This window comes from Dunckerocampus dactyliophorus, chromosome 13 (assembly GCF_027744805.1).
Source record: "Dunckerocampus dactyliophorus isolate RoL2022-P2 chromosome 13, RoL_Ddac_1.1, whole genome shotgun sequence".
Classification (NCBI taxonomy): domain Eukaryota; kingdom Metazoa; phylum Chordata; class Actinopteri; order Syngnathiformes; family Syngnathidae; genus Dunckerocampus; species Dunckerocampus dactyliophorus.
Genome location: NC_072831.1, coordinates 17,285,345 through 17,312,330, shown reverse-complemented (window position 1 = coordinate 17,312,330; position 26,986 = coordinate 17,285,345). Strand labels below are relative to the sequence as shown.

Sequence of the window (26,986 nt, the reverse complement as noted above, 5' to 3'; positions counted from 1 at the left end):
CTGGTGACAGTGTGGTTAACGTTGCCCTGCCTCAGTGTAGCTACGCACGACTACGCACTCGACGCTGCGTGCATGTAACTAGTTCTCGGATGACTCTCGTATTTAAGAACAAAACCGCATATGTTGAAATTAGTTTGTGCCATAACCACAAAATGTCGTAAACCCAGGACTGCACTTGGAAAGTCAACATTTACATCCCTGGACAGTCAGAGTAAATCAGAATATAAACCATTTCAAAAGTTGATACCCATTTCTTTATTCATACAGATGTGTCAGTGTAATATAGTTCATATTTGGTTATTAACATCATTTTTATGTTGATTAAGTTAAAAGAAATGTTGCTGTTCTACTACCTCATTGTAGACATGCAAGGTACATTTTGGACACCCACTTAGGTAACCAAATATGGATCATTGCCCCGTGAAGTGTTAAAACGTCAAGCACAAAACATTTTATACTTGCATTTATAAAGCATTTTCCTTAATGATTTTTTTATGTTACAAAGAAATTAAAACTAAGACACACTAATGCACATTAAGACTATGTGCATTGACCGTGGCATCAGGAGGCTGCCCCGTTGGAAAATCCGGTAGGGTTCATCGACTGCCAGCGCCACAGATCCTCACCTACATGCAAACAGGTACAAAATACTATCAGTTAAATGTATTCTACTTTTGAAAATCTACTTTTTTGCAATAGGAAGGTATGATCAATTACACATTCTTTCCAGTGCAAAGTCAGCCTTCCAGCCGAGCTCCTTCTCAGCCAGGTGAGGGTCAGCGTAGCATGATGCTATGTCTCCTTCTCTACGTTCTACGATTTTGTAGGGAACCTACAGAGAAACCAGATGTCACCTTCAACTCACAAGCCTCATGCAGTGTAATTAATCAATCAGTTTGACAATCAAAGGCGGTGACTTACTTCTTTCCCCGATGCCTTCTTCATAGCATTTACCATCTGGAGGACAGAGTAGCCTATTCCTGTTCCTAGGTTGTAAACCTGTAGATATAAAACATCAATGAACACACATTCACCAGCAACAGTAACAGCTATACCTGCACAATCTAATCACATCCAATACAAAGAGTGTGCCCTTTGGTCATTTGATTTACATGTCGAGTTTAACATGTTTTTATTTCCCATAAGGCGGTTTGGAATTTGTCAACCCTTGAAATGACAAAGTTACAATATCTATCAATCTATTTTGTACTGCACATTACTGCCACCTACAGTATTGGAGTGGAAAAAACCCGTTAAAATGTACATCCATTTGTAAAAATAAATACTGCTAAGTTAATATCCCTCAGCGCCACTCAACGTTCAGGCTTATCACCTTTGAAAAGACAGAATGACTTTACACATTACATATTCAGATTAGATACATACACGCATCTCATTAAATTAGATTTGTCATTGTGTTACCTTGCACCCACAGTTGTCTTTCAGCTTCTTCAGTGCTGCAATGTGTCCCTTTGCCAAATCGACAACATGAATATAATCTCTCACACCTTGCAGAAAAAGATTCATTAGTGATGAAAGACAGTATTTCTTGCAAAATCTAAAAGTTCTTTCCATATTACCTGTCCCGTCCGGTGTGTCATAGTCATTCCCAAATACACTGAGGCAATTCCTTCTCCCAACAGCAACCTACAAGAAAGACATTTCCTAATGAGAAACCATGCATCCTTTTCTGCAACTATCATAAAAGTTGTAATTATCGCAGAAGCGTTCATTTACCTAAATAAAAAAGAGAACAAGGTGTTAATTGGAAGGGCTACAATTGGGGAGAGGTTGTTTAAGAAATTTGAAAAGCATTATATATTGGCTGGCGACCAGTCCAGGGTGTACCCAGCCTGTCGCCCGAAGTCAGCTGGGATAGGCTCCAGCATGCCACCGCCAAGAGGAGAAGCAGTATAAAAAAACGGATCGATGGAAAACCCATTTTATTTATATATATATATATATATATATATACACACACACACACACACACACATATATATATACACACACATACAGTATATAACACGTTAATTTTTGAACTCAAGAATAATTTGGAATGCATGGGAAAGTGAAAAGGAATCAGCAGGTTGCCTACAGCCACAGCTGTTAATGCCATCGTTTTTTGACCAGAGGCTCATGAGTGACCCCACGGTTTATTTGCTTTTGCAGACCATACAGTACAGTACATGCGGCGACTACAGAAGATAAATGATTGTGTTCATGCACCTGGGCGACATATGGCAATAGGTTGTTGGGAATACCCTGAGGATCCTCTCCAATGAGGCCAGAGGAATGAGCACCAATGGGGTTGAAATATCGCAGCAACACTGAATTCCAGCCCTGCTCACACAGCAACAGTGACAGTAAGACACACTATACAGTACGTGGGTAAGTAAGTGCGAGTGCCTCTCCTCAGACAGCTCAGTACCTTCTCAGCCTTACAGTGGTCCTTAATCATCTCCTCTATGAAGTACTTGGTCTTGCCGTAGGGGTTGGTGCAGCCCCCTACGGGGTGCTGCTCGTCGATGGGCAGACGCTGGGGGTCTCCGTACACTGTGGCTGAGCTGCTGAAAACCAGATTGTGCACCCTGTGAGCCTGCATCACCTGCAGCACATGCAGTTGCACACAATCATTGCACACATTAAGTACTGCTGAGGCTGGGTTTATCAAGCTGTCAGAGGGCTGTCGCTGGCTGATTTAAACACACAATGCTAGATGAACAGACGTGAGCAGACACAAATGCAGTTTGGTAGAAACAGGAATCACACTTTAGTTGGGCTGTAACTGACCTCCAGCAGGTTCATAGAGGCGGTGAGGTTGACCCTGTAATAGCGTAATGGCTGCAGCACAGACTCTCCAACAGCCTTTAGGCCGGCAAAGTGCATCACGGCACTGAAAGAATGCTGCAAGTCACATAAGACAGAGATGCTAAAAGATGGGTGAAGTATTGATCGGGCCAGAGAATATAACGGGGGAAAGTATACAAAGTGATTTGATGTTGTACACTTCATGTTAATGTCAATATACAGAACTTTTGGCAAAAAACTTACTGAATAGATTTAAGGTTACTGAATTGTTTCGGATCGTATCGTTCCAAATGAACCAATATCGTCCTTGAATCGCATCGGCAACCACGAATCGTGATACCAATCTCAAATTTTCTTCTCTGTTACAAGTTATGGAATAATTAAATGAATAATATTTGATGAAGGCACTGACCTTTTTGAAAAGTGCGTCCAAGCCGGCCCTGTTCAGTAGGTCAAGTTCATGAAACTCAATGCTGGTATCCAGAAGCTTTTCTATCCTACGTATACTCTCTGGCACATCCCCTTCTCCTCCAGCCAAAAAGCACACACACGCACACACAGACACACATTGTTAAAAGATATAAACATGCTAGCTGTGAAAAAACACATCTTTAGCAGCTTACCTCTGACAGCATTGCTGAAATTATCAACCACAATGGGTATATAGCCTGCTTCAATCAGTTCCAGCACACAGTGACTACCAATGTAGCCCCCTCCACCTGTGACCAGCACCTTGTCTGCCATTGTCTGCACATGTAAAATACAACATAAATATTATCAACACTTTAATAGGTGTTTGCACAAGTGACCTCAGGGTGCACTCTGAAGCAGCTCCGGGAAAGCAGGACATCTGTTCAACTTCAAGCACAAAGGTGTCTGTACAAACCTTGAGTGATGCAACATGTGCATTCTAAAATACTGTATAAAGTTAATGGTTACAGTCATAACGGTCATAAGTATAATTAGGGCATACACAAACCATCCTGGCAACAGTCCAAACCAGATCTAATGGAATTACCTTTCACAGGTTTCCCAAAAATAAAGAGCTGAAAATGTTATCCAGGTGGTAACTTTTACTTTTATCGTCTGACTATCATGCAACAGTTGACTTGTTTTGGCGTGGAAAAAAAATAGGACACAATGAACACATATCACATATTGTAAATCATTCCCATAATGTCACCACTCAAGACAGAATAGCTAAAGAAAAGCAAACGTAGCCGCCAGCTTTTTTTTTGTGATGTCACTTCCTGCTTCCTGTGTGGATGGCCTGAGAGGAGCTCACTCTCAAAGTTGTGAACTATTTTGGCACTTTCCTGCCCACAGATCTCGAACATAATTACAGATCTGTTTACTGACAGCACTAGCTTGTATACGATCTAGTGTGAGGAAGTAACTCGTAAAAATAACGAGTTACATCGAGTGCTGATAATCACTAGCAAGACAAGCAAATCATTGCTAACGTCTGATCTTCAAAAGGCGTTGATTGCCAACATTTGTAATGCCTACAAAAAGGGCCGCAACTACAGATGAGGATGTGGAAGGAACCAGGTACACTATGAGGAACAATTGTGATGTTGAGTGACATCAGGAAAGAGGGCTCTATTAACAGCAAGGCGCTGTCAACACCAAAAACTGCATGAAGACATGAAATCCCAAATGAAACACATAAAGGATTTGAAAAATGAAATGCACTTTGTAAACAAATGGATGGATTATTATTTTTTTAATGTATGAACATAAATGGTCAATAAGCATACTTAATACCGTATATCTAATATACTGGGGGTTATTTTATTAGTGACTCTTATTAAAAGACTTTGTTAGCATGTGGATGTTGTTGAGAGAGCGGCAAGGCGTACGGGCGTGTTTAGTGGCCAGATTGCGTGCCTGTTGGTCACTCTAAATGAAATAAATGCATCCTGAAATACAGGATGCTGATGAACACCTTGTGTTGATATTTTTGTACAAAATGTGAGTTGTGGACACCAACATTGTGTTAATCTGGCAGTTTGATTTGCTTGAAATACAATCTAAAAAGAAATTATACAAAAAGGAGTAGCTCTCACCCTTAGATTTAGTTTTTGTTACTTAGTTTTTGTTCACATAAGAAATGTTTTGGCCTATCTGTTGAAAAGGAAATATTTTTTTATGCAAATGATAAATATTTATTTGTCTGTTTCTATTTAATAGATTTGATCCTGTTTACAGTTATGTTGCACTAAAACTGTTGTTTTTGCACTATAGGACTGAGGACTATGAGGACTGCAGATGGAAATTAGCTCTCAGCTAAATGTGGTGCAGACATCTTTTTAATGAAACTGCACACTGTCCTTAATAAACTAAACTCAAATTCAAACTCATAGCTGTTTGTACTCTGCTTAAATTATGCTGCAAAATAATATAATAAAAAATAACACTTAAATTTATTTTTCGTCTGTTTTTGCTCACCCTGACGCTGTATCGAGATAGTATGTTATCGTGAGCCATGTATCGCAAATCGATAGTATCGTGAGGTACCTTGAGATTCCCAGCTCTGATACCACACCAACTTCCTAATCAAATTTTCAAATGACCCCACATCCTCTCTATTAGCGGGTACATACGTGAAGAAACTTACCAAATTTCGTGGTGAGTCTCTCAAATGAGGTGAAAATTGGGAGGCAGAAATTAAGGTTTCGCTATCTGTTTATTCAGTCTAACACGGTAGGTCCCTCTCCTGAGAGCATTTCTTTACTTCCTATTCGACGTGGACCGGTCCTTGGAGCGGTATTATGATACAATTGAAATCCGGCTTCCTGTTTATCGTATTTCAAAATAAAATGAACGTCTTGTTTAGAATTCGAATGACACAACATAAAGCTGATTTAACATTGATGTAAGATATAAATTTAATATTTACATATGCTACATATAAATATATATTGAATTACTTAAACCACTTTTAAGCTCTCACCTGCCTCAGCGTCTTTTAAGTTTTTTATTTTGAAAGCTAATGTGATAAAACGGAAGTACTGCGCGGTCCCTTCCCTAATGCGCTAGAGTGCCACATGACTGTGACGCACGATCGTCGTAAATGAGGCCACGCCCTTGGCCATTCACACAGCGAGGTGGTTGTTAAGCAGGCCTACCTAGGAGTGTCCAACCCTCCACAGACTTGACCCAGGAGATGAAAAAAGTGCCACGTTTCACGTTGGAAAAAATACACTTAGCCTGACACCCGGACTTTTGCAGAGAGATTAACACATTTTTACCTAACACTACAGTACTATAGATCATCTGACTGCTGTTTCTTCTTTTCTACAGCAAGTAAGACAAGATAACTTTACAACTGCACAAAACATCTTGGACAATACAATATGTGTACAATGTACACATTTTAAGAGGCGAAACAGACACACTCTCCATCCATCCATTCGTTTTCTATGTCGCTTATCCTCATTAGGGTCGCAGGGGAATGCTGGAGTCTATCCCAGCTGACTTCGGGCAAGAGTCAGGGTACACCCTGGACTGGTAATACCGTATTGGTCTGAATTGAAAAATGGTCTGAATTGAAGCGGCCATTGGTTGTCTGATCAAAACGGTCCCAAAGTGGTGCTACACAATTTCCACCAGTCTTTTGCAGTCTTTTAGCTAGCTTCTATAATGCCTTGAAGACATCACCAGAATGTTATCAACTCTCTAGTGCAGGGGTGCCCATTACGTCAATGGCGAGCTACCGGTCGATTGCTTAAATGTCACTTTGTAGATATCATATGACAGTCAGTCAGTCAGCTGACATTAAGTTCCCCTCCTGATTCGCTGGTGCGCCCCGCCAGTGAAGCTTAAGTGGTGAACAGACATTTCAAACGACACACAGAGATGCAACTTTCATCTTTATTATTCTGATTAGAGATAAACGAACTCAGCGGTAAGATACCTATATCTGTAATAAAAGTTATCTGTTCACTTGTAGCAGCAGGTTACGTAAGGAAAAAGTGAATTGTGTGATGGCTTTGCTTTGCATCATGAACTCCACTATAGAAATGCGTGTTTTCTACACTTCCGCCTGTTTAACTATTATTTCATGATTAATTGGAATTATGTGTAATTATCTTTATTGTCATATTGAATTGAATTGTGAATTATTGAAAGATATCAACTACTTTGATTACCTGTAAAACGTGAAACTGTGAATGTGAAATGCTAATCCTTAGTATTTAGTATAGTAGCTTCAACGTTTACCAGTTAAATTTTATATACAGTGGTGCGAAAAAGTGTTTGCCCCCTTCCTGGTTTCTTATTTTTTGCATGTGTCACACTTAAATGTTTCAGATCAACAAACAAACTTAAATGTTCGTCTGTGACAACACAACTGAACACAAAATGCAGTTTTTAAATGAAACTTTTTTTGATTAAATGAGAAACAATACAAACCTAAATGGCCCTGTGTGAAAAAGTGATTATCCCCCTGTTAAAACTTAACTGAGATTAATTGAGGTATATCAGTCTGGAAAAGGACATAAAACCATTTCTAAAGCTTTGGGACGCCAGTGAACCACAGTGAGAGCCATTATCCACAAATGGCGAAAATATGAAACAGTGGTGAATCGTCCCAGGAACCAACCAAAATTACCCCAAGAGTGCAGCGACGACTCATTCAAGAGGTCACAAAAGACCCCACAACAACATCCAAAGAATTGCAGGCCTCACTTGCCTCAGTTTGTCAGTGTTCATGATTCCACCATAAGAAAGACACTGGCCAAAAACGGCCTGCATGGCGGAGTTCCAAGACCAAAACCACTGCTGAACAAAAAGAACATTAAGCCTCATTAAGCCTCAATTTTGCCAGAAAACATTTTGATGATCCCCAAGACCTTTGGAAAATACTCTGGTCTGAAGAGACAAAAGTTTAACTTCTTGGAAGGTGTGTGCCCCATTACATCTGGCGTAAAAGTAACACAACATTTCATCATACCAATACTAAAATATAGTGGTGGTAGTGTGATGGTGCGGGGCTGTTTTGCTGCATCAGGACCTGGAAGACTTGTTGTGATAAATGATAAATGATAAATCCTGAAGGAGAATGTCCGACTGATCTGCTCGTGACATCAAGCTGAAACCAACTTGAGTTCTGCAGCAGGACAATGATCCAAAACACACCAGCAAGTCCACCTCTGAGTGACTGAAGAAAAACAAAATGAAGACTTTGGAGTGGCTTATATGGCATAATAATGCGAGTGCATCATAGCAAAAGCAATACATTTGAATTTCTCAAGACTATTTAACATTGTAATTGGAATGTCAAGAGCATTTAAATAAAACTGCAGATGCAATTGTAATGTAAGCTTTTTTTATGACACCCTTATTTTTTTTTTTTACCAGTATTAGACAGGATGTGGGCCACTCTCATTTTGAAGGTCGGAAGTGTGACGAAAATGTGTTTTGACTATGGCTAAGTGAGATAGCTATCGTGTGCCTCTTGAAGAGTGGCTGTTGTCCCCATTTCACACACAACTTGCAGGAAGTCAGCAGCTAACCTAAAATGCTGGGTTTCATTAACAAGCACTAAAGCACGGCTCATACAGCCTGAGTGGCACACACACACACACACGGTCATGTTCTGCACTCTGATTTGGTCTACTGCCCTCTGCTGTTTCTTTGCGGTCCTGCAGAGGACTCCACCCCCAGCTCACAGGCTGAAAACGTGTGAGCACCCCTGCTCTAGTGGTAACACCGACTTTGATTTTCAAGTAAGATTGTTTCTTCGTGCTTTTTGCCACTGCCTTTGACCTCCTGGTTTGCTTGCACTTTTTGCAGTGGGATTCACCTTCTTCCCTGCCTGACCCTGCCGCTTTGATCGCTGACCAGCCTTCCTTGCACTGCCCACTGAGGATTCCCTCCACCCCTATTTAGGTACTCTGAGAATCCATAAAGTCTCATCTTTTTCTCACACTAAGGTGTTTGTCTCCACCACCCAAGTACCAATCCCTGGCAGCGGCCTGGGCACCTATAGATGACCGCATATGAACACTTTATATTTTGACACCAGACAAAAAGGAGCCAACGGGACATTGTGGTCTTTAAAAGAGCATGATGTTCACTGCATCTTATGTCAATATCTTGGCTCTTGATTGTTGTCATGTGTCTCCACCCTTAATCGCAACATGTGGTAATTCAATGGGGTTGCCTTTAAAAGCATATACTGCTTTGATTCACTGATGAAAAAAAACAAAGGTAATGGATGGAGTGAGCAAGGGTGTGACCATCAGCAGGGTCCCCATCTGATTCTCTTCATCTCTCTCCACCAGAGTGCTAGTTAATCCTCCCCTCATCCACCCTGAGTCCCAGCAGGACACGGAGGCCCCTACTGAATGGTGAGCTGCATTAACGCCAAGAACTTTCCCCTCGTGTTCTTCTGTTAGTCAAAGCTGATTGGAGATTACAAGCCTGTGGTGACAACACAGCCCTCCATCTTATCTCACATCACTTTCAAAAACCGTCTCCACTTTTTCTCTTCGTCACTCTTAATCCCCACTCCGTGGCCTTTCATTGTCATCAACTTTCACTTGGTGCTGCACTTCTGCCCTTTTCGCCCTTCTTGGGAGACTGAATGACATGAGAAATGAATCAGAGGTGGAGAAGATTGGGGGGGGGGAGCTCCCTCCCCACCTCCCGTGAATGGAGATACAATGATGTCATGGGGGCATTTGTCCTCCTGATGTGGAGGCTTCCCTTCCTCTGCTAATTACCTTGTACAAACTCCAATCTGATACAGCGGATATGAGGCCCAAACACAATTATTGTGGGCTAACAAAGAGATATTGAGATTCAGGGAAGGGGAGTGTGGCTGCAACTAAGAAGGTATGGTCAGCTTGCACCTCCGTACAGTACATACACACTTACACGGCATGCACACACACAAACACACCCACACGCGCATCAATACAACCACTTGTCCTTCTCCTCCATTCCCTCAGATAGGCTAATGTTATTACTGTGGTAATTATGCTCATTAGTGCCAGCAGCTGTAGAGAGCCCTCTGCTTGCTGTTCAAAGTCCACCCCTACCCTGTCTGCCCTGTTTCTGCCTCCCCTTTTTGTCTTCCCCACATCTCATTTTTAGACGCGCTAGATTGCAGCAATTGTAAGCAAAAAAAAGAAAAAGTCATTAAATATCTTAATATTAAGAATGGTTGCTGATATGCTAGATTACCTTTCATGGTTTTAAGGTTGCTGACAGTGGCTGTACACGATGCTACACCAGGAAATTAATTGAAATATAAAAACACGCCATGTAATGTAACAATTAAAGACTGTTGTGTATGAACATTTCTTATACGGTTTGTATTTTTTCTAGTTAGCGATGTCAGAGCTAGTGAACACAAGGTGGCACTGTTGAGTCAAATAACTGCCAGTGTCGCTGTGATTCAGGGATAGACTGGGACAAAAATTTGGCCCTGGACTTTTTGGTCCAGACCGGCCCACTACGATCCAACTCGCCCCATTGATGTACATACAAACACAAGTCCTTAACAACACCACTGTATTAAACAATATACCTCTGCTGTATATTCTGGAGCAGTGAATACATGAATGAGAGTGAAATCATTTATGGGATCTGGGCATGAAAAGCAGAGTAATAATGTGCAATAGTTATGTACAAGATTACATGCAAATAAAGTATGCATGCAATCAGAACTTTGACTAGTTGTACGTACTAAAACAATAATATAACCATCTGATTTTATTTTATTATTGTAACAGTAGCGTTTTAGTGATTGTAACTATCAAGGACCATAAACACTGACTGAAAAAATACGTAAAGCATTGATATTGCTTACATTGTTAGGTCAATGTCTTTCATGATGCAAATTTGACTGTGGGCACTGAAATAGGAGCATGTTGACACGTTAAACACTTTAACTCCGCAGGTGACATGACTGGTGGGATGCCATTATAGGTAGAAATGATTACAAAGTGTAAAAATGGCACGTGAGCATGCTCAAAACGCATCATATTGCAACACGTGACTTGTTGCTTGGAGATGTGCAATGTTACGTCCTTTGATGAAAGCATCACTTAAGTGCTTCAATAAAGCAACTCATCAATGAAACAGTATAGTATCCTTATTGTTTTCCAGTACTTTAGGTAACTAGATTTAGCGATAGCGTACCACACCATGTTTGCTATGTATTATGTCAAGTAAAGTTCATTGACAGTTATAAGCAAGTGTTCTGAACCATTTTCGGTTTTCACCAACAAACACACGGACGTACACAAATTCAAATATTAATGTAAATAAAACGTCTGATGTTAAAACCAGTTTAGTTTACGAGACCCGGGCAGAACAAACGGCCAACATGTTAATAATTAACAGAGAGTGAGATGAACGCTAACTCCTGGCCAACTAGCAAAACACCGTGGAGAACGTCCAAGTGTTCATGGAGTGACAGCGGGCATGGGCAATCGCCGTTTTCCGCTTGGTCTTAGTGCCTGACATGTATCAATTTCCATTTATTATAGCGCAATAGTAAAGCACAGCAATACATAAGTAAATAAACGGTCGTTCATTGGCCGATTTTTGGTCGGCCCACCGGGAAGCCTCTCGGTACTCCCTGTGGCCAATCCACCCCTGCTGTGACTTTACCTTGGAGAGTTTCTCACCATTAAAGCTGTTATTTCCTTACAAGAAAGCAATTGTTCCCGTCCCCAGATGCGGCTTCACACTGTAATTAAACTACAGAGGCTAAAATTATAAATAAAGGTGCATGCCTGTTTGTTTTATGGATGATTACATCTGAGAGTGCTACATGAAATGAGCCCCTTCATGCATATTTGCAGAGAAAGTACGAGAGCAACAAGGCGTTTTTACACGAAGCTCGGCTAGATTGCTTTTTGTTTTATTGCCAGGGGCTGTTGCAGCCAGTAGGTAACCCTGCGCAAAGCAAAGCCCAGCATCAGGCGCTAAATGTCATGCATAGCCTGCTTTTATTGGCTGATATGGCCTGTTGTACCCTTCTTCTTTTCCTGGAAGCTATTGTTAAAGAGCCGGTTGTTAATGCCGCTGACCAGATGGGCTCCTTCTCCCCTGCAGGTCTGACTGAGGGTGTTTACCATCCACTGGGCTGTGTATAACAGGTGAGACCGCTGCAGGCCACTCAACCAATCAGAGCACAGCAGATATCTGCGCTCTGCCTGTAAACCTTTATTTGGCATTTAGGGGCCGTGAGGGAGCGGGCTGGATAATAACAGTGAATCAAAGTGAATGTGCTTTTATAGGCTGGTGATGTGGTTATCTGAGATGGACACGCCAGCTACGTCAGTAAGCGCCCTGCAATGCCACTCACCAGCATCCATCACTAATTTCCAGCTAACTTTAGTTAGATTAAGCCAAAGATGGACTGGGACAAAAATTTGGCCCTGGACTTTTTGGTCCAGAACGGCCCACTATAATCCGGGAAACCTCCCGGTACGCCCGATGGCCAATCCACCCTTAAATTGGTACTGGTAATGGTAATGGTTTAGTTTTATTTGAACATGCATTCAAGTTACGATGTAATACATCAGATAATTCAATTCACAGTTCCACATGTCCAAAAGGAGTACAAAGAAGCAAAGCCTATTTAATCCTACCCCTCATCCATACATTCATTCACTTCCTGTAATCCATATGTGATTTTTTAATACATAAAAGAATGATAAGGTAATGTAACAATATGATGATGTAATTATTAAGATTATTTCACAATTAATATAATAATCAGCATAATAATAAATACATCATAATAAATAGAGACAAGCAAGTTCAAGACTCTTCTTCCTTGTATTTTGCAAACATCAACTGCTTGTATTGGTTCTCGCTCATCTTGGTGCTTTGTTTGAGTTCCTAACTCAATCTGTTCCGCAATTTAATTCCACATACTGAAATGCTGTGGGTTTTTAGCGTTGTTCTCGCATATGAGTTAGTTTATTTTTTCCCTAAGATCATATTTGTCCTCTCTTGTAGAAAAGTATTGTATGACATTTTTGGGTTATGAAGCTGAATTAGGTTTCCGTGGGCATGATTTGCCATTTTCCAGACATGGCCGCCCATCTTCTGTGTAACAAAATGTTTCCAGCATCATCTACGCAAATATTGAACATTCCTTTCCTTTTCCAGTGCAGGCCATGTGGAATTACTGCAATTTGGTATCATGGCAACCGTAAAGGTAAAGACCTGGGATGGTCAGAGAGTGGTCTTTTAAAGCTCTGAATCAATCTACCTTAATGGATGACCTGAGCCAAACATGTGTGTATGGATTAGTTTGACTGGAGCACCTGTCCCCGTTCTGTCAACAGCAGATCAGGTTTCTGACCACACATTCACCTGGCTGACACAACTTCCTGTCGCTGACAATGTGCTGGCCTGCATGAATACACAACATGAATGTTGCTTTCATAACTTACGTATTTGCCACAAGTGGAGCGTTACCTTAAAGGTATTTGAGTTCAGTGTTTCTGAGAATATAAAACAAGATGCTATTATATATGAAGGCATAGCTCGGAACCAATGCAATATTTTTAATAATACATAGTTTGAAGCATACCGAGACATTTTGGACAATTGTGGAAACAGTTTGGGGAATGCCCTTTATGTTCTAGCATGTGCCTAGTGCACAAAACAGCTCCATAAAGTTGGAGGAGCTTGGTGTAGAAGAAGACCTTGACCCATTAGAACGGAAATTGTGAGCTCGGCCCTGTGGTAAGTCGCTGACCTCTGATTGCCACAAACACACTCCAAAATTGTCATTCAAGTTTCCTTACTCAGTAATTCATGTGGCCCAATACTTTTGACCTTACATCATATTCGACATAATATGCAGTAAAAAAAAAACCCGTCTGGTGCATTCTAGTTATATTTGCAGAACAGATGATATGCTGAGAATGGGAAGAAGCACATCACTCCAAGTGGGGTAACGATGACATCTGAAAGCCATTTTAACTCCTGCAGATAAGCAATTTATGCAAATGAATTATAGGTTGCATATTTTGGTGGGTTATGATATTTGGGTTATGGGAACAGCTGACGGGATCATCATATCAACATGATATTCTTATGGGGGATTTTGTCACCTCTGTGGCGATGGAAAAATACCATTAGAACAGGTTGAAAATTAAACACGCTAATTACTTCGTGGAATTCAAGCGGTTCCACCATGCACCCAGATAGACACTCGTGTTTAACCATTAACTGAAGTTCAAACAAACACATCAGGCCTGCACGTCATGACCGTGCAGCGTTTTTTTATTCATCTGGAAATGAGTGCACCATTTCAGAAATGTAATAAAATGTCTCCTCTACAGACGTAACGCTTCCATTCCAGTCCAGCTAAAACCTGACCCTGTTTGATTGTGTACACAGAAAGTATATTCAACTAAAAAATATAAGATATATTTTATTTATTATAATACATATTGTTATTTAAATTAAGTTTATTATTAGTCTGTGGTGGATATTTAACATAACATTTAATTAACACTATTTATTTTTAATATTGTTATACAAAATGCAGTTACAAAGGCCTTACTCAAGATGCCTGCTACTCTCTGCAGTTGAGCAATTAATGGTGGTACAGTTTATTGCAACCACAACTGTATAACTGTTGTACCATTTGGGTGCACAATTGTTAGATCATATTGCATAGTTTTATAAGGTTTGCAGAAACTCCTGAATCCGCCAAATTCAGGGGAGCACATTTCATCGACTGCAGTCCCACCCTGTCTATGTTCTTCTGTGTATCGTGTTGCCATTCTGCTGCCCCATATTCACTGTCAACTCCTTTATCTCTGTGATAATAAAACGATTAGCTAGCAATGGTTATGCTATCCACAAAGGTGGCTGGGTGATGGATGGGTGAAGAGATAGACTCAGGCTGTCGAATGGGGGGCTTTGTCCCGGAGCTTTGACACTTTCTGTCTTGTGATCTATGCAAACCCCCCACTGCCTACATCCAGCCCCCCTTTATCCACCCCACTTTCCAGCACCAGCTGCCTCTGACCCCTCATCATAGCCTTGCCTCTGCGTGCCATGTGCTGGGAGTCAAAGGGGTCCGACCTATTGCTCATCAGAATGGAAGTCCACCATCTCTGGAGCTCGTGCACTAAATCACAATCAGTCATTGGGCAGACAGAGATGGATTGGGGTGACCACGACCCTGTACCTTTGCAGGGAGGCCCCTGCCATCTAGGGGGCTGCTGTCACTGACAAATAATAGAAGTGGATTTAAAGGGAGTGGGCAGGTCAAGTCTGCTGCCCCTGGAAGGAAGTTATGACAAAGCAATGGAGGGAAATTCTTTTCTCTTTAGAAACAACGCTCACAAAGCACGTGACAGACGGACGTGTGTTAGAGTTTGCTTTGATGCCCAAGGGACAAGCCCCTAATAAAATGATACAATTTTGATCATCTAAATATAATACCATTGCATACTTTTGAGTGCCCTTAACTTTACTATCAGTAACCTAAAGATGCTATCTACTGCAATATAAAATTAACTGAACATTACTAGGCATGGGCCGCATGGTGGCCTAGTGGTTAGCATGTTGGCCACACAGTCAGGAGAAAGGGATGCTCTCCATTGGGCATTTCTGTGTGGAGTTTGCATGTTCTCCCGTGCGTGCGTGGATTTCCTCCGGGTACTGCAGTTTCCTCCCTCATTCCAAAAACATGCATGTTAGGTTAATTGGCGACTCTAAATTGTCCATAGGTATGAATGTGAGTGTGAATGGTTGTTTGTCTATATGTGCCCTGCCATTGGCTGGCCACCAGTCCAGGGTGTACCCCGCCTGTCGCCCGAAGTCAGCTGGGGTAGGCTCCAGCATACCCACGACCCTAGTGAGGATAAGCAGCATAGAAGATTGGATAGCAGGAAGGTAAGCAGCTAGTTAGATAAGTAGACACAGAGTGTCTCTTCTATACCACCTTTGAGAATGATGACAATTTAAACTAGTGGCCTTGTTCAAGTGTGTTTTATTTATTTCTGCACAAAAGTAAAAAGCGTCCTTCCTTTCACAACAAGTCTACCTTTTACTCGCCTCCACTCCACAATAACACCATCTTGACATTCTGCCTCACACAATCATGTGAATGAGAACAGTTGGAGCAGCCTGGCTTTTTCCACCACAGACCAAGTGATTGCATCCATCACATGGCGACCAATGTGATTGAGACATGCAAAAGTCTCCACAATGCCACAACATGATGATGATTGGTGAGAGATCGTATTTGGTATTCGGCGCCAAGGGCTCAAGAAGGATCATTCACATGTAGATGTGTCCTTGTGGAAGTGCCTTGACTATACAATTTCCATTTAGATCAGGTGTATACACAAATAAAGAAAGGACATTGGGTTCTTCATTTGATTAACTAATCATAGTCTTTGTAATTCCCCTCTGAGACCTTGAAGGACAGCGGTGGGCTGCACACCTTGATTAGCTTATGCATGATTGCTGCTGCTACAGTGCAAATCAGTTCAAGGAACTCAACTCCATGCACTACACTGCACACAGCGGCTGTGATTAAACAGGCGATTAAGACGGAGCGAGAGACTGCAGATTTCTTTCCCTTTAATCCCTTTTCCCGCATTGTGTGCATGGACGGTCACAGGGCACTCCCTGATCAGCAATAACGCAACACGGCAACAATTGGAGTGGGAGGTGACTCGAGTCTTTAAGGCTCCCTGGAGAAGGCATAGAGGTTGTTTGTGATTAGCTCAAATTTAAAGGTGCATTCTGTTCTTATTGCCTCTTGCTGGACAAGGGAATTCATCAGTCAATGCTTACAGCAAAAACAAAACAAACAAACAAAAAACCACAAACACACAAACGTAGACCAGATTTTTAGTAATTAGAAGTGAAGCAATAAGGAGAGGCCTTCCATTTGTCCAACCCCCCCCCCCCCCCCCCCCCCAAAATAAACTCCTCAGCCCCACTACTGCAGCCTGGGAAGTGCTTTAACCCTTTGGCCACTGCTCTGCCGGGCCTCTTCATGCAGTTTAACGGTGTGCGTATCATCTGAAGGCTGCATTGAAACTCAACACAGACCCTCTCCATGACTGATCTCTTTTGATAGAGCTCATTATGCAAACTGCTCCCAACTCCTGCCGCATAATTAGCGCTTAATTAATTTGAGTGAAATCTTTCATCTGTCTGTGTCCGGCCAGCTCCTTCCTTCCATTTACAACATGATATTAATTTCAGAGGGGGGGACTGCAGCCAAGTTGATGAAAAGGCTGATATAATTAATCAAGTACTGTATCTTTTCCTTTCATTTTTGAAGGAATAGTAATAAGTGTGATGAGCAGAGGCTGATTAACCTTATTATGCTCCTCTAATTAGGGTGATCATTTAATAATCAAGGAAACAGCACAATTATATGGGAAAGCAAATTATGTTGTCTAATGAGGAGTGTTCCCTTTCGGGGAGGACCTCCGTTGGAAAATGGGGCATCCTAAAAAAAATAAAGGTCATATAAAAGGTTGGCTTAATTGGTTTAATGTTGAGGATACTCAAATGCTTGAGCTCCAAAGAGAGAGCAGCCAAACAGGTTTACCTGTCCCATTTCTATTATTAACACAAAAATTGAAGTCATAACATTGGAAAATGAAAAAAAATACTCCTAAATCTGACTTACTTTCAGTTTGAGAGTTGGAATCACTGATTTGGTCATTTCAGGCTGTCAAAGTCTGAGAGCGCTGCAGGTTCAGGACCATGGACAGCAGTCTGACACTGCAGACAACAGGAAGCACATTTGACCAACTCGTTTAAAATGTCATGCAGGACAGCAAGGCTTTCTCTGCTGGCATTAACACTATCAGAAGTACCGACCTACATTTACAACTTAAATTCTGTATTTGTTCCATGAAATTATATTAATTTATTCCCAACAGTCCATTATCTTCATTGCATAGGTTGTCTCTTGGCTGCACAGCCTCCAGTAGTGTATGTGGATGTTAGATTCATTGATCCAATCACATTTCATCTTCTGTGTGTTGCCATGCCAACATAATCTGCCCAGGGCCTTCAGATTAAGAAGTAATGGCCTGATGTCACTTCAACTATCAGCAATGGGGCTGTTTCTTTAACCAATGAGATTTCAGATTCGCCTCACAGGGCCAGCCAGCAGGCATACGGGAATGGCAGAATTTTTTTTGTCCTCTGATTGGCTGATCAGTGCCAAACAAAGTGAAGTTCGACAAGCAGAAGGTGGTGGTAATGTACACCAAAACTTGCTTGCCAACCGCCAATAAACAGTAGAAGACAAAGAGATGTGCATATCTGTGGAGATATGCACGCAATAACGCTCACAATGGTTGACAGAAGAGGAGAAGAAATTGACTTGGTGTCGTACGTTCTTAAAAATCCAATTTCAAGACAGACTTTTCCGGAAAAGCAGATAGAGGTGGACCAACTCCGCTAGCTAGCTTGTCTCAGCCCGGGAGAGGGATTGTTTGCCACTTCCAGGCCTCTAAGGAACATACTCTGAGTTTTGATTTTTTGCCACGTAATAAGATAAATACTGGTTCTGAACTTTTCCAGATGATGTTGTAGTGTAGAGGCTTGGAGTTGCTTAGAGATGACGTATTGGACGATGAAGGGTTAACTGGGTTTCTCGCTGTCGTGATAATGGTGTTCACCCCCAATTTTGTAATGCCACGGATTGCTATATTTCCTTTTTGTATATTTCTGATGGTTTCTATAATTCTAGAAAGTGCCTGTGGTGCTCTTAAGAAGTGGATAGTTTCCACTGAAGCCCCACGTACAAAATTCAGTGCTCGCCACTCTGGGATACGCAGTCAAACAGCATGAAGCTGGAAGAAAAACCAGCCAGTGTGTAAGTGAAAAAGCCAATAAGTAAAGAGCACGGCCCATTTTGTGGGGCATAGTCCATCCTTGCTGGATGATACAGCTGCTGTCCGAACTTTCATCAAGATAATGGTGACCTCATATTTGGAGTCTGTGAACATTGGCCTTGGTGTCATTGTTCTTATGCACAAACCATTATCAACATCATGACAACCTTCAGAGTATGGTTAGCTGTATGCCAAATATCTACAGTACATACTGCGCCTTTCATTGTATCTGATGGGGGCGTGTATGTGTGTGTGCATGAGTGTCTACATGCATGTACCTCAATTTACTGCTCTTCACCCCCATAGTGCAGCTGCGCCTCCGAGAACTCTTGTGAAGTAATTGAATGAGCTGGGCCGGGGGGGAACCTGTGGCAGCGAATGCAGCGCCTGCTGGCCTTATTATCTATAATACGGCCTCCGAGCGCCCCGCGCCTCCTCATCTGCTCATGAATACAGAAATGAATGTGATGGACGTCAGAGGTGAACACAGGAGGGAGGGAAAAAGAGGGCAGAGTGGTTTTAATCAGCTCCCAGATAGAACAATCACTTTATCCACCTCGGCAGCTCAGAGGTGAATTAGTGTTTAACATTCCATGGCATGCTTTCTAGCAGGGGACTCCGCCCCAAACAACCAATGGACTGTGAAGATTATCGAGAGACACTCTGATGTTTTTGATGAGGATATTAGAGCTAAACGTGCCCCTGGGACTCCAGCTACTGATATGTAGGAAGACTTTTTGTTTAATAATAGGGTCTCTGGAAGAAAAGCAAATGTGGCAGTTAGATGCATTAGTTGTCCCTTTAAAGCTTTTGCTCATACTGTGTCCGTCCATGCTAAAATCACTGTCAGCAACACTTAGCTACATTTGCTATGGCTCTGTGCACAATCCCTCACTGAAACCTGCTGTATCTCTTGAGAACTGCCAAAGACTATACACTTATGGGTCACAACACTGGAAAGCTGGATCAAAAAGTCTGCTTTTCCACAATAATAATGCTCTTTTTTTAACCGACACTGTCAGAACGGTATTAATCTAACAATATGTTTATTATTGTGATTGTAGTTTGCAGTGGTATAGCTAGGACTTTTTTTTCCCCACTGCTAGCAATTTTTAATACTTCCACTCACTCACATTGTAACATCTCTGAGATTGGAAAAATTGAGCAGCTTTTACAACAACAATGACAAAATATAACATAATAATAAAAGGATAATAAAACAATAACATCTCTTGTAGTGGGGTTCTTAAATTGTACAGGTGTGCCGAACGCTGTGGCCTGTGAGAGCATCACCGTCAAAAGTACCCAGTAGGGGTTGCATCATCGTCTTTCACCACTTTGCTGCGCAATTCACAGAAGGGTAGAGTGTTGTTGTGAAGGGTCTTTCTCAATTATACAATAAAGTCCAGGCAATGACCTTTGTGATGCTCCCAAAGTCAGACCTGATTTTTTTTCCCCTCATACTGTGTGTTCTCATCTTTCTCAGACCCGCTATTAGGTACATCTAAACCGGTGCTTCTCAACTGGTAATCATCTCAACTAATATATCTTATATGTAAATCTAATATACTGTATCAACTTGAGCTGCAGTGGTGAGAAGCTGTCCTCTCCTTATGGCGCGCTTTTACTCCAGCAGATATCTGCAGATGTGTGCCGCGTTAAGTGTTCATTCACGGACGTCAGACTTGTCTGTGCTATTCGCTTACCACTCTTCAACGGTGTGCGTGACATGTTTATGGGCGACTTGTCACTGAGAGGCGATGGTGCAGCCAAACTAGTTGAGAAGCACTGGTTTAGATGTACCTAACAGCGAGTCTGTGAAATATGAGAACACACAGTATAAGGAAAAAAATCAGGTCTGACCTTTTGAGCATCACAAAGGTCATTGCCTGGATTTTATTGTGTAACTTAGAAAGACACCTCACAACACAACGTGGGCTGCAGGGGTGAGAAGCTGCTTTACTCCAGCAGATACTGTATCTGCTGCTGTGTGCCACGTCAAGTCCCCATTCGATGTTCTTCCCCTCCTGCTCAAGGTTGACCAAGTCGCCCATAAAAATGGCACGCACATGGTTGAAGAGTAGTAAGCAAATAGTACCGACAAGATTGCGAGGTGCATTCACGGACATCGGGTCATTACGTTATTTTTTTTCTCCAGACATAGATCTGCGACCCACTAAAAAAGGCTCTGCGACCTACTTTGGGTCCCAACCCACTAGTTGAGAATCACTCATCTAAATTCCACTTAATGCTATCCAATATAAGAACTTTATCGAAGAGAAAAACACTTCATTTTGTATTGATGGTCAGATGCAGTACAGCTCTACACAACAGCAAACTACAACAACAACATGAACTCTGCTGTCAAAACCGAGGAATACCATCTTTGTCATGGCATCACTTTGATGAAACTTTTGTAATGAATCTCAATAAGATACCACAACAGACAGTGTGAGTTGAGTTGAAGGAAGTAATCGCCAGGACCTTCATGAAATCACATGAAAGACATAACAAAGAATACAATGCAAAGGATGGAGATCAGCTTGCAGTCTTCAGGCTTTTGCCAGGAACAAATGTTTTCAGAGGTTAATAGTTGTCCCGCTAGGGCATTTCATTAAAAGACTAAAAAACACAGAAACAACAAATACACAGTGCAGAGACAAGCCAGCTGTATGCTCAGTTGAGAACTTAAAGCACCGATCTGAACTAAAGAAGCAAAAGATTTGCAAATAAAACGGGAAAACACAATATGGAGTACCACCATAGCCTTGCTTAGAATTGTATTAGACAAACCCACTAAACCCATCAGTTTGTTACTTCTTGTCACTGAGGTTGACGCCTCATGCTCTCAGCTCAAGGACAGAGGCTAAAAGTGAAGCGGTGCCGTGTCCACAGCCCGCGTGATTAAATCTGGGTCCCTTGCTGGCTCTCCATGAAAAGGAGCAGCAAGAACAAGACCTCAGCTAATCCATTACAGTAATTGATTGACAATGCATTGAAGACCGCCATGTAGGGAGCACCAATTAGAGCCCTGTCCTATTGCACTTTCAATTTGCCTTGGCACAAGGAGCCCATCATTCATTTGGAGGCATCTGTGGTGGGAATAAAGCTAATCACTGCGGAACGACTAAAAAAAATCTCTCCTGGAAACAAACTGTAAGGAAATTAGATTTAAGTAGCCACAACATTATGGCCACTTGCACAATCTAATGAGACCCAGTACAAGAGCTGGATCAAACATTCATCCTTTCCATTGACCTAGAAAAAAGGTAAGTTACTGTGATTGTATGCAGCGGTGTCAAATTGCATCATACAGAGCTATCTGCTGTCGCTAAAAGTGTATATTAGAAAGGCCTCTTGTTATGATGTAGTACAGTTTGCACACCACTGAAAACTATAACATAGCTGAATCATGTTAAACGTTGTAAGTCACGGTCATCCTAACTTTTTCCAACGAGGACTACGTACAGAAAACCTGAAGAATGTGGCCACCCCATTAAAGATGCTAAAACCAGTCCAATATACTTCTGAACAAAACCCTGACATCTTAGATTTAAAATTGTGTACTGTAGGGGCAAACGTGCTCCAAACACACAAATGATCCAAAATCAGAAACACACAAACACCGTAAATCAAATGCAACGGGAAAATGCTGCAAGATCAATGTTTTATGGTGGTTTTGGTTTTGGATCATTTCTGTGTTTGCCCTGTCACCGTACGAGGGCCAACAAAAAACGAGCTGTGTTGGTCACCCCTGGTATAAGTTGGATGTATTTTGTTGATTCAGCTTGACTTTTTCTGGTAGTCTACATGGTGTAACAATGTCGTCTGTACAACAACCTGACGCGATTTACTGACGCTTTTACAAATATTTACTCAGAGCATAATAAAATGTCACTTTAACAATTTAAAAGGTGTACCTTCCTTCAATCCAAAAATTAAAGCGAACTCAGCCGAGAGGCAAAAAAAAAAGAGGAGAATGACAACAGTCTTGTGCGAGGACTGCTAGAGGCAGCTGTATGCTAATTAGGCGCCTATGCTTCCCTCACTAGCCGGGCAGCACGCGCCACTGAGCAAACACAGCGCATGCGCACTACTGGCTGAGGCCTCACGAGCATGGCGAAAGAGGAACTCGTTAAAATACCATCAAAGTCTCAACAATGCAATAAAACAATGACTATGTCTGAAATAAAGGTTTAAATGTCAATGGAGGAATGAAAGTGGCCCCAAACCATTATATGAGACATTAGTAGTAAAAATAAAAAAGAAAAGGTTAAAAATGAAATACATTCTATTTGATTAAAACACTGACAAAAATCTAAACAATCTAAATAAATTAATTTTAAGTACAAGTTAACAGCAATCGAAGCAAAATAGCAATGTGTGCCACAGGCAGGTGTCTCACACACACACACGCGCGCACGCACACACGCATAGGGGCCCATTGAGAGGAAGGCGCACAGGCCCCAGGCTCAGCTCCGATTGTGTAATTATTTGACTTGGTCATACTGCAGCTTTATGCAAATGAGGGGAACAATGTACGACGATGGAGATTAATTCCTCCCCGGCCTGCCTACTGAAAGGGAAAAAGAATGCACTCTGCCAAGTGGCGCACTGCAGCCTACATTGAGCATTTATGTGGAAAAAATAAATACAATTAGGAAAAAATAGATCCGGTTTTTGCTTTTGCAATGTCCGCCATCATGCATTTAAGAGCTTTAAAATTATAGGTTCAACTTATCGTGAGAGCCACGTGTAGAAATGGATGACTTAACTCTAATTTAACTTGGAGAAGAAGAAAAACGAAATGTTTTTCGTTTTCGTTTTTCTTCTTCTTCTTTCTATCTTTGTGTGGAGCTGTCACACCGTGGACCAGATTGCTAAGTGCACACAAAAAAAGTCAAGGCTATCTAAAGATGGGCAGACGTGACTATTGTGCACAAAGACCAGAGGGTCTTCTTATTACTTATGTATGCAGCGAGATGTGTGATTTATAGGTGGGGTTAAACTACCGAGAAAGACACGTGTCCTAAAAAAAGCCCCCCCCCCGATAAAAAGGCCTAAATGTAGTTGGATAGTGATACTGGCGTGCACAGCGCGTAAAGGCCGTGCGTAACTGGATGGACGCAAAGATATAGCAAGTGTGTTTTTATGTGCATGTGGGTATTCTCAACCTACCTTAATTCTATGTTGTAATGTTGGAGATTTCCTTTACCCCCCACACCCCTTCCATCCCCAAAATGAGAGCCACAAAGCCACGGCACGTGTGCATTTGTATAGGGAGCTATCAGACCGTAAAAAGAGGAGGGGTCCCGGCGTGTGCCTGTGTCTGGGAGGGGCAGGGCGCGCACATTAATGCAATAAACCGCCATTGCATCTGCTGAGCTATCTGCACATCCTCCAACGAAATCCACCAAAGCAGGCTGGGGGCCCTCCCACACGCCACTCCACTGGGATGATGGCGGCATCTGATTGGCCGGGGATGCTGCAACCGGGGGGGCGAGAACAATAGCATTATTCCGGCATAAAAAGAGTGGAGCTATGCCTTGGAGACGAAAACAGCATCAGAAGGGTCCATATAGTGGGAAGGTAAAGTCCCACAAGCGTCACGTGTTGCCATATTTCCAACCACCCTGGATACTCGACTCTCCATCCGCATCCTCCAAGTGCCTTCCCGCCGCTCCCAGCCAAGATGCCCAAAGGATTCCTGGTAAAAAGAAACAAAAAGTGCGCACATGTTTCCTATAGGACTCGTTCGGACGAGGATGACCTCCAGGAGCCCACCCCCACCCACGCTGCCTTCCCGGGTCAGACCCAGCCCTCCCTGCCGATGTGCGCGTCGTCCAGCCCGCATCTCCCCGCAGCATCCTCGGATCTCACAGCTGCCGACGCACCGGTGCCAAAAATGGAGAAGCCGGCCCAGTTCGGAAATCCCGAGACGACGTGCCAAGCTCTATACAGCCCGACCCGGCCCATCAGCAAGGAGCACGATAGGGGATATTTCGAGCGAAGTTTCAATCTGGGCTCGCCCATTTCTGCTGAGTCATTCCCGACACCTGCTTCTCTGTCCGGCCTGGACCACCTCCTGTACGCCCCGGTCGACTTGAAGATTGGCACCAGCAACAGCAGCCGTAGCGGAACCACCAGTAGCACCAGCAGCAGTAGCAGTAGCAGCGCTCTACCTGCACCGAGCAACCGTGCCGCCGGCATCAAAAGACCCGCAACGGACGGCACGGAGCGCAAACCCAAAGCCGCCCCCAAGAAACCCAAAGCCATTAGGAAACTCAACTTTGAAGACGAGGTGACCACTTCCCCGGTGCTGGGGCTCAAAATCAAAGAGGGTCCAGTGGAGGTGAAGCCCAGGGCCCAAACCTCTGGAGCCAACAAGCCTTTGGGGGAGTTCGTGTGTCAGCTCTGCAAGGAAGCATACGCGGATCCCTTCTCCCTGGCCCAGCACAAGTGCTCCCGCATCGTCCGGGTCGAGTACCGGTGCCCCGAGTGTGATAAGATGTTCAGCTGCCCCGCCAACCTCGCCTCGCACCGCCGCTGGCACAAGCCCAGAAGCAGCGGTGCCCAAGCAGTGCCACCCGCATCGGCGCAGGGCATAAAACCCATGGGGGTCAAATCAGCCTCAGAAGAAGCCAAAGACGCGAGTGACAGAGACACCCCGAGTCCAGGTCTGTCCGAGTCCGGTTCCGATGACGGCTCGTATGACTGCCACTTCTGCGGAAAGAGGTTTAAGCGCCAGGCATACCTAAGAAAACACATCATGGGACACCAGGTCATGCAGAAGAAAGTTCTGGAGGAGAACGGCGCTGCCGAGCAGGTTCCAGTACCTTCATCCTCCTCCTCAGAGGACTCCTCAAACCAAAGCCCCCTCAATCTGAGCCCCGTGGACCGCCTGCTGTGTCCCGTGTGCGGGGAGAGCTTCACCAGCAGGGCCGGCCAGGAGAGACACCTCCGGCTCATGCATTCGTCCCAAACGTACCCCTGCAAGTACTGTCCCGCCACGCTGTACAGCTCGCCGGGACTGACCAGGCACATAAACAAGTGCCACCCCTCGGAGAACCGCCAGGTGATCCTGCTCCAGATGCCGGTGAGGCCCGCCTGCTGAACACAGAACTTGTGCCTTTGACTGGGAGGAAGAAACAGAAACAAAAAAAGAAAACGTTTGTGGGTTTTAACAAAAAGTTTGTAAGTTGTGAGTGGTGTTTTCCCCCTTCATGCCAATCAGTGATTGTTGAGTGCTTCTCTTTCTATTTAAACTAAACATCTCGGACTATTTTGCGATGTTCCTTTCTCAAAATAAGTTTATGGAGAAGCTTAGTTTGACTGTTATAAAGGGTATTTTTCTAGGACAGCACATGTACTCAATGATAGCTTCTAGACCTAAGAAATGTTCAGAAATCTTGTTTTTGTTCTTAAAAAATATCACTGTAGCTTTTGTTTAAGAAAGACAGACGGATTTGTCTTAATAAAGTGTGACTGAAGGATTGTCTTTGAAGTAGAACCACAAATGCCTTTAGTGTAGTCCGAAATAGCCTCCATACTCATCCAAATCCTGCTGTACACCTGCCTTAAAGAGTCAACATAGTTTTCTTTTCAATGCTGGCACATATTATTATTATTATTATTATTATTATTACAATTGAAGATTGTTGCAATATTTTTTGTCATATGTTTATTTATTTATTTATTCTAATTATTTTATGTAACTTATTGTGTTTGTTGTGATTTTTGTCGTATAGCCAAATTTCTTCTTCTTTTTTTAATTGTCCAATTTATGAGTTGTGATAAGTGTCGTGGTCGGGTTCTAATCATCAATCTCCACAGCTCTTGTAAAAAGAAGAAACGCAAAGCTCTTAACTTAGATGCAATCTTTTTTAAGGACGTTATTTTTCCTAAATGTTGGCTTTTATAGCGCTTTGATTGTATGTGCATATTGTTGTTGTCTATCGAAAAAAAATAATAATAAAAAATATTTTCAAAATGAAACCTTTGTCTCAAGGTGTTTTAAGCAATATTGACACAAACAACTCAACACATTCTCGTGACACATAATAAAAACAATGCACTACCTTCTGCGAACGAGATCAGGAATGGGATTAGATTTAGGTTGTCTCTAAATAACGAAAGTTTCTATAACAGGTGAGATGTAATACACATAAAATAATACTGCAAGTGCATCTCAGTAAATAAATAAATAACTTATTTAATTCAGTAAGCGAAACCCTTATATTCTACATAGAGTCACTACACAGAGAGAAGTATTTCAAGAATGGATTTAATGATAATGATTGTTTATA

At 42.4% G+C, this 26,986-nt stretch overlaps 2 protein-coding genes across 7 annotated transcripts; one reads left to right on the top strand and one right to left on the bottom strand.

The window, feature by feature from the left end:
- Positions 1–228: 228 nt before the first annotated feature.
- On the bottom strand, positions 229–24,490 carry gale (UDP-galactose-4-epimerase). 6 transcript variants are annotated; one of them, XM_054796892.1, is made up of 13 exons: positions 23,859–24,490; positions 18,959–19,120; positions 17,462–17,556; positions 3,435–3,558; positions 3,224–3,339; positions 2,794–2,907; positions 2,432–2,608; positions 2,230–2,343; positions 1,581–1,647; positions 1,423–1,508; positions 922–999; positions 718–832; positions 229–626 (listed from the first exon to the last, which is right to left on the bottom strand). In XM_054796892.1, the coding sequence occupies exons 3-13, from the start codon at positions 17,495–17,497 to the stop codon at positions 562–564; spliced, it is 1,092 nt and encodes a 363-aa protein (XP_054652867.1). In that variant the 5' UTR covers positions 17,498–17,556; positions 18,959–19,120; positions 23,859–24,490; the 3' UTR covers positions 229–561. The 6 variants fall into 6 exon arrangements, with proteins under 6 accessions (XP_054652867.1, XP_054652868.1, XP_054652872.1 ...); XM_054796893.1 differs by lacking the exon at positions 23,859–24,490 and having other exon boundaries at positions 3,224–3,336; positions 18,959–19,989; XM_054796897.1 differs by lacking the exons at positions 2,230–2,343; positions 23,859–24,490 and having other exon boundaries at positions 18,959–19,993.
- Positions 24,173–26,627, top strand: insm1b (insulinoma-associated 1b). Its single transcript, XM_054796891.1, has one exon. The coding sequence runs from the start codon at positions 24,373–24,375 to the stop codon at positions 25,792–25,794; it is 1,422 nt and encodes a 473-aa protein (XP_054652866.1). The 5' UTR covers positions 24,173–24,372; the 3' UTR covers positions 25,795–26,627.
- Positions 26,628–26,986: the final 359 nt, after the last annotated feature.